The sequence below is a fragment of the Astyanax mexicanus genome, chromosome 12 (genome assembly GCF_023375975.1).
Source record: "Astyanax mexicanus isolate ESR-SI-001 chromosome 12, AstMex3_surface, whole genome shotgun sequence".
NCBI lineage: Eukaryota > Metazoa > Chordata > Actinopteri > Characiformes > Acestrorhamphidae > Astyanax > Astyanax mexicanus.
In genome coordinates, this window is record NC_064419.1 from 20,186,188 (window position 1) to 20,194,861 (window position 8,674).

General features: G+C 38.3%; 1 protein-coding gene across 3 annotated transcripts in view; it reads left to right on the forward strand.

Annotated features, from left to right (window-relative positions):
- The window catches only part of slc12a5b (solute carrier family 12 member 5b), a 119,202-nt gene that overhangs the window by 87,995 nt on the left and 22,533 nt on the right, over nucleotides 1-8,674 (forward strand). For all 3 annotated transcript variants that reach the window (XM_022670669.2, XM_022670667.2, XM_022670668.2), the window contains exons 17-22: nucleotides 1,516-1,684; nucleotides 1,776-1,971; nucleotides 4,161-4,330; nucleotides 5,813-5,944; nucleotides 6,045-6,152; nucleotides 8,355-8,480. In XM_022670669.2, the coding sequence (XP_022526390.2) occupies nucleotides 1,516-1,684; nucleotides 1,776-1,971; nucleotides 4,161-4,330; nucleotides 5,813-5,944; nucleotides 6,045-6,152; nucleotides 8,355-8,480 (901 nt within the window). The remainder of the gene's footprint in view (nucleotides 1-1,515; nucleotides 1,685-1,775; nucleotides 1,972-4,160; nucleotides 4,331-5,812; nucleotides 5,945-6,044; nucleotides 6,153-8,354; nucleotides 8,481-8,674) is intronic.

Consider the following 8,674-nt stretch of genomic DNA (forward strand, 5'->3'; position numbering starts at 1 on the left):
CTTCTCGCTTATATATTCCAGAGGTTCAATTTAGTAAAATAAAGGAAAAACATCATCATTAAGTGGTCTCTTATTTTTTTCCAGAGCTGAATGAGTATTATTTAAGCGTTTAACTAATTGTCTCAGATGCAACTAAAGAGCACCTTATACATGCAGAAGACAAGCGAGACAAGCTGTCCTTTTATTTTGTCATTTTACTAATGACTTATGCTGCTTATCACTTCACCTGTCAGACCTCTCATTTTTCTGTTCCCTACTGAAACTGAGCCTGTAGACTTAGTCCAGTGTAAAGCTGAGCTAAAGGTGTTGCCATGTGGGTCAGCCAGACATCTTTCTGTACCAGTTTTCTCTAGTTTTTAAGAGTCTTTAAGAGAAAGTGTAGTAAACAGTACTCACTGCTCTCTGGCTTCATATATAATTTCTCTAAAGAAAAGACTTCTACTTTTGTTAGGTACAGAATTATCTGGGTTTGTGTGTCTGTTTCTAGTTGTTATGAGGCAAGCGTGAATGTGTTGTCTGTGTAAATGCTGCAGTGCAGTAATACCATCTGTTCCAATACAAATGCGGCTGAGAGAACCTTCATTCACCTTTTAATGACCCTTTATGAAATTTAAGCATCTAAAACAGTGTGAAAATATGAACTAAAAAATGTTGCACAATGTTCCTTTACCTCATTTAAGTTACACCTCACACTAGGGGTGTGCCATATTGTTTCGCACGCAATAGTATCGCCAAATTTTTTGAATATCATATTATACCCTGAAACATCATGCCATATCACCCACCTCTTATTATCACATCAGGGTAATGCTTTTTTACTGTTTTCAGCACTGTCACAAATCTGATAAAAATGTTTTTATTTTTTTTATATCTCATTTAGGGGTGGCCATATCATATTGTAAACAATAATAAAATTTTATTTTCATTTTGTTGCAGTAGTGTATACTTGAAATATTTGTTTTATTCAGTATGAAATATTGTGATATTATTTTAGGGCCATATCGCCCACCCCTACCTCACTCAAATAAGTATTTATTGATAACTTACGACACTTAAACAGCAAGTATTAACGTGTCACGCATACAAGTTTACAAGTTTCTCTAATTAATTGTAGTCTTTGTAGTTAAAGGGGCATTTTTTTTTAGACTTAAGCCTAGTCCTAAAATACACAGCATTTTTAATAGAAATGTTCCATTGAATGGAAAATATAGTTTACACTCTTTAATTTTAAGCAGTATTGTATATACCCAAAATACTCTTTCCTTAGATAGTAAATAGTTTGTTTGGAGAAATTAAAGAAGTGTTAACTTTTTTAACAAGTGGTATTAATTTTTTAATGCCCAAGAAATGTGCAGTATTCCTGAGTCTCTCATCTCACAATAACTTCTCACTTAAATGATTAAATGTTGACATTCTTCTTCAGATTTTTTTTTTAATTCAAATCTTGCTAAAAGAACATATTTCTCTGACATCTCTCTTTGTGTTTCTCTCTTTCTTTCTCTCTCTCCCACTCAGGCCTCAGATTATGGTGCTGGTGGGTTTGGATGCAGAGCAGAACGTAGAGCAGCCACGTTTGCTGTCACTGACCAATCAGCTGAAGGCAGGCAAAGGCTTGACCATTGTGGGCGCATGTGTGGAGGGCACCTATCTTAACAACCATGCACAGGCACAAAAAGGAGAGCAGGTCCGCACACACACACACACACACACATACAGCGGTGGATTAAACATAGGCTGAAGCTATGTACATTATAAATCATTTCTCTCTCACTCAGGCCCTGAGGAAGCTGATGGAAACTGAGAAGGTGAAGGGTTTCAGTCAGGTGGTGATCTCCTCTAGACTGCGGGATGCCACGTCCCACCTGATCCAGGCCGGGGGGCTCGGGGGCTTACGTCACAACACTGTGCTAGTAAGCTTCCCCAAAAATTGGAAACAGGCCGAGGACAACCAGCGCCTGAGGAACTTCATTGGTAGGACACTGGAGTTTACATTAACATCGAATCCTATTTCAGAGTCTCACAATGTTGCAGATACAATACCAGTCAGAAGTTTGAACACACTTTCTCATTCAGTGGTTTTACAATCTAAAAACAATATAATCATGTAGGAAAATTAAACCAAAATACTCTGTAGATCACATGTGTCAAACACAAGGCCCGTGGGCCAAATGTGGCCCGCCACGTCCTTTTATGTGGCCCGCGAGAGCTTGTAAGATCTTAGTGTCTATAATAAATAGGTCAGAAGCGTTCTTTGACCAAAAACTACATTTCCCACAATGCTTGTCGATTGTATTACCCGCAAAGTTACGGCTTACTGCCACTACACGGCAGTGTAGTCATTGATGTGGAAACCCTGCCGGAGGGAAGGCGTAACTTCGCGGGTGGACTTGAGACATACAAATGTTTATCCCATAATGTCCAGAAAAAGAGAAGTTGATGCAGATGGACGGCTGTGCTTCAAGGCGAAAGACCGGTATGCCTTTTGTGTTACTGACCAAAATAAACGCTTTTTAGGAGAGATATAAGTTATGTGTAAATATTTATAAGACAATACCTGACAAAATCTGTTTTAATGATGTTAATAAACATCACTGTGACAGCGCTTTTCACAGTTTCACCGCAGCAAAGGACGAGGACGTGAATCAATAACCTCCAATAGCCTTTAATAGTCTTCAGTAGCCTTCAACAGTCTAACCTTGCAGCCGTGGTGTGTCCACTAAACTCCGTAGTTATAAACATAATGAGGTTAGCAGCGCGCTAACTGACCTGTTTTTAATGTAATCCGAGCAGTGCCTCTGTGACGGCTGCTCTAAACTGCTGCTGTTAGCTGCTTGGGCTGAAAGATGAACCGTAGAGAGCTGTATTATCCGTTTATTGGGGTTAAAACCTTTATTTTCTATACAGAAGAACTTTAAAAACTGTAAAAACGCTCCAGACTGGCTCAGCTGAGTCCTGTAGCCCGTGGCTGGGCTGTAGCTCTGACTCAGTAAAGACTGCGGGCTTGTGCTGCTGCTGCTGCAGCTTCGACTAGTGGTTGGATGAGGAACTGCTAAATCTGAGGAAATGCTAAATCTGTCACATGTCCTTAACAGCTCACAATTTTTGATTTTATATTTATTAAGCCTTATTTCAGTATCAAACGTTTTGATCAAAGTTAATATAACTTGTATTTGATGTCATTTCTATTCACTTGAATAGTTTGGTTCTTGATTGATGGAGTTTTTGGATTTCATAACATGACAAATTAAAAGGATTTATGTTAAAAGAGCAACAAGCAAACATTTTTTCCATTGAGAGTTATTTAACATTAAGGAGTAATTACATTCATTTTATATTACATTTGGTTACATTTTATTACATTTATAAGTTACATCTGGCCCTCAGAGGACAGCCAATGTGGCCCTCGGCCAAAATGAGTTTGACACCCCTGCTGTAAAGCATTTAGGCGCTCTCATCTGACATGCTCTAATCTGAGGCTGGTAACTCTGATAAAACTATCCTGTGCAACAGAGGTAACTCTTGTTCTTCCTTTCCTGGGGGGGTCCTGATGAGAGCCAGTTTCATCATAACATTTTTAATGGTCTTTGCGACTTCATTTGAGGATATTTTGAAAGTTTTTTTAAATGTTTCGGATTGACTGACCTTCAGTTTTTACCATATTATGTAATTATATATATTACTCAAATAGGGCTATTATATCAACTCTGCCTCTACACAACACAATCTGCAAGAAATGTAGATAATTAACTTTTAAGAAGTTCAGCACAGCTGTTAACTGAAAGTCATTCCAAGTGACTCTACCTCATTAAACCGACTGGGAAAATCTACTTACTTACTTACAGTTACACTAATAAAGCGCCTTTCTGCCATTCAAGGCACTCAAGTACACTTACAATTACATTCCACACACATTCAACACACACCAGTGAGAAGCGGCAGCCAATCGCACACAGCGTACTCTCAACCAGAACTACCATCCTGCATTCTGGATTCTGCATTCTAACCTGGAACAATCCAAACAATAAAAGCTGATATCTGAATGCAGTCAACATGAGTGCAGCATTATTCCCAGCTCTGGCATCCAAGAACGCATCAAGGAATGTATCATAAATGTTGGTGTATATGGTGTATATATGTGTTTGGCTTTTTCTCTCCTTCAGAGGTTGTAAGGGAGACCACCACAGCCAGCTTGGCACTGATAGTGCCCAAGAACATCTCTGCATACCCCTCGAACGGCGAGCGCTTCACTGAGGGCCACATCGACGTCTGGTGGATTGTACATGATGGAGGCATGCTCATGCTCCTGCCCTTCCTCCTGCGACAGCACAAGGTACACACACACACACACACACCGTTACATTCTTACTTTCTGCAGTAATAGACTGCTGAATCATCATCATCATCTAAAATATAGAAGAGATCTACATGGCTCTGAGTGGTCCAGCGACTAAGGTGCTGACGCGACAGCATGTTTTGAGGATTGACAGTTTAATGCTTCTCAGGTCATGCTTTCATGAGTCCAGGAGTGGATTGATGGCATTTCCACCCCATATCACTTTTTTGATAGTGACTTGCAAAAGTATTCATACACCTTGAACATTTTTTTTGTTACCTTACTATTACATTATAACTAAATGTATTTTATTAAGATTCTAAGTGATAGACCAACACAAAGTAGCACATAATTGTGTTTTTAAAATTTTAACCAAATAAAAAACGGAATAAAGTGTGATGTACAAAAATATTCAGCTCCCTTTCCTCTGAAACCACTTAATAAAATCCAGTGCAATCAGCTGCCTTCAGAAGTCACTGAATTATTTAATATAGTCCAGCTGTGTGTAATCAGCTGTTCTGTGAAGGCCTCAGTGGTTTGTTAGAGAACACTAGTGAAATAACAGCATCTTGAAGACTAAGACAGGTCAGAGATGAAACTGTGGAGATGTTTAAAGCAGGGTTATGCCATAAAAACATATCCCAAACTTTGAGCTTTACAGGGAGCACCGTTCAATCCATCATCCAAAAAAGGAAAAAGTATTCTACAACTGCAAACCTAACAAGACATAGCCTTTCACCCAAAAAGATAGGAAAGCTGGTCAGAGTTGATGGGAAAATGGATGGCGCTAAATGCAGGGCAATCCTGGAAGAAATCCTGTTGGAGGCTGCAAAAGACTTGAGACTGGGAAGGAGAATGACTGTAGCCAAAGCTACAGTAGAATAGTTTAGAATAGTTCAAAGAATATTTTATGTGGTAGTGTAATGACCACTGTACGGCCAGTAAATGAGTCTCAAACCAGTGCTGCTTTCCACTCTGTTTATTCTGAAACAGATTAAACCAAATAAATCTTCACATCTTGCAATGAACATCTGCAGGTATAGCACACATCCATCTCAGAGCTCTCACTCGTCTGATGGAGGTACTGCAGCAGCAGAGGGACACAGCCTGCAGAGACGTCAAAGCAAGAAATGAAAAGCTCCCAAAAATATTTTTAACCTTTTTACAAAAATACAAACCTCCACAAAAAAAATAACTTTTTAGACATTTTAACCCATTTTTACAATACAGTTCACAGATGCTCTCCATCCAACCTGGCAGAACTTGAGCTATTGTGCAAAAATCTCAGTCTTTGGATGCACAATGCTGGTAGAGACATACCCTAAAACTTTGTACGACAGTTCTAATGAAATAAGTGTGATGAATACTTTTGCACATCGCACTTTTTTTCTGCAAATACATTTCAGCTTTTGAGTAAAACAACTCACTCAAGTGTTGTTTTTTTTAATGAGGCATATATGTATGTATTTGTGTTCGTAGGTGTGGAGGAAATGTAAGATGCGCATCTTCACTGTGGCTCAGATGGATGACAACAGCATTCAAATGAAGAAGGACGTGATGACCTTCCTCTACCACCTGCGCCTCGATGCTGAGGTGGAGGTCGTGGAAATGGTGAGACAGGCATACACATACTGTACACTGGCATACACACAGGGATACACACATTTATGGAAATACACGCTAATATGCACTATTTTATGTCTACACAAAGAACGACAGTGATATCACAGCCTACACCTATGAGAAGACTCTGGTGATGGAGCAGAGGTCTCAGATCCTCAAAGAGATGCACCTGACCAAAAACGAGCGGGAGAGAGAGGTATGTGTCTAAATGGGGAGCTGACTAATCTCCAGAAACATCTAAAGGTCTACAGTGACATGCAATAAGTCATCTAAATGATCAGCTTTTATCAGCTGTCTTAGACCTCAGGGCTATGGGCTTGTTCATAATAATCAAAATCTTAATCAAAGATTTAGATTTATACAGCCGTGGCTCCTCTGAGCAGCTGCCTTGCACTCTGAAAATTCAAATAATTGATAACCACAACCCAGAAGGAGGTAATAAGATTATAGCACAGCTCTCCCAGTTAGCCTTTGCTTTAGTTTCCAATGTAAAAAGGAATGACAAGTTACAGGAATGGCGAAGGTTAACCTGAGGTCTGGAACACCAATAAAATATATATAAAAGGAACATCTCGTAGAATTTTGTGGTAGATACTGAATAATTTATAGTGAATATCAAATAATTCATAGTACAGCTCTGGGGAAAAAAGGTATATGTTTAAGTAGAATGACCATTGTTGTTTTATTTTATAAAGAACCTTTCTCCCAAATTCCAAATAAAAATATTGTCATTTGTTTGAACAAAATGAGAAATGGCCGAATTAACAAAGAAGATGCAAAGCTTTCAGACCTTAAATAATACAAAGAAATCAAGTTTTCAGAAAACAATATTTGGTGGAATAACCCTGTTTTGTATGCATCGCAGTTTAATGCATCTTGGCATGTTCTTCTCCACCAGTCTTACACACTGCTTTTGAATAACTTTGGTTTTCAATTTGGTAAAATCGGAGTTACTCATTATATTTAAGTGGTCTCTTATTTTTTCCCAGAGTTGTATATAGGTTAAATCATAGAGAATATACTGTACAATACATTGTAGTGGATAAAAAAAATAATCACATTATGTAGTGAATAATACGGTGGCCGAGAAAGCCCAACGCAGTGCAAATTGAAAAGCGCTGCAAAAGCACAAAACACATCCATCAAAATTACAACACAGGCGCAGCAAATAGAAAAACGCGCTGCAAAAAGAAAAACGTGCTGCAAATAGAAAAACGCGCTGCAACTAGAAAAACGCGCTGCAAATAGAAAAACGCGCTGCAAATAGAACCACGACACAACGGAAGTGAGTCACAACACAACGGATTTTTCCCGGGGGACCTTAAAAGATACTGTACCAGCTAAGCTGCGTCTTCAGTAACGTCTCGGACTTCACTATGTGTACAAAGGACAATAAGTGGCAAACAAGGCGTTTTGTGAAGCAGAACTTTTAATAATATGCACACAACCGTGGTAATCACAGGTAATAAACATAACTTACTTTTCAGAAGCTTGTTTGCCACTTATTGTCCTTTGTATACAGCTGGTACAGCATCTTTTAAGGTCCCCCGGGAAAATTCCGTTGTGTTGTGACTCACTTCCGTTGTGTTGTGGTTTTATTTGCAGCGCGTTTTTCTATTTGCAGCGCGTTTTTCTATTTGCTGCGCCTGTGTTGTAATTTTGATGGATGTGTTTTGTGCTTTTGCAGCGCTTTTCAATTTGCACTGCGCTGGGCTTTCTCGGCCACCGTAGAATAAACCATAGTAGATACTTATTATTATACCATATTGCATACTGTATATTCCATAGTGGATACTTAATAATTCATAGTGATTATTCTAAAATTTATAGTGAATATTATATATTTTATAATAGATACTAAATCACTATAATGGACACTGACGGTAAAATATAAAATAAAAAAATAATAACCCTTGAATTTAAAGAGTTACGTTCTGTAGTTCATAAAAGTAACAGGAACACTTTTTTAAACTAATAAATTGGTTATTCATTGTACATACTAAGTAATTTATAGTTGATACTGAATATATTATTATTATTGAAACTAGATAATCCATAGTAGATAAGGAACAATTAATAGTGGAAACTGAATAATGCATTAAAAGTAAAGTCTAGGGGATCATGAACAAACCATAGTAAATACTGGATATTTAATGCAAACTCTAAATGGATACAGGATAATAGGTCTTAAAATTTAAGCTCATAAATAAGCATAATTTTCCAAAATGCCTAAAAATGGAGTAATATTCTATTGTTGTTTTATTCTCTTGAGAACCTGAGAAATTTGAATCACCCCTTTTTTTAGTTTCAGTTGTACCAGAAGTGAATCTTTATAAAGAAAAACTATGCATAATAGATAAAATGACATTAAAACATTAGATACATATTTACCCCACAGATTCAAAGCATTACAGACGTGTCCCGTGGCTCCATCCGCCGAAAGAACCCATCTAACCTGCATCCCCAGAAAAGCATCACCGAGGAGCCAGCAGGGGGCAGCGTCGAGGAGAAATCAGAGGAAGAGGTAGCTCTGGCCTTAGTGCCTTTTATTTTTTATCCTCTTTTTTTCTTGTGCTTTCTTCTGTTATCCAACCTCTCCACCCACTTCCACACCTGTTTGCCATTTAATCAGCAAATCCTGCCCTGTTTTCTCGACATGCCATTTCCTGACTCTGTAAGTGACACAGCTCACTGAGTCAATTCTGTCTTTCTGTGTCT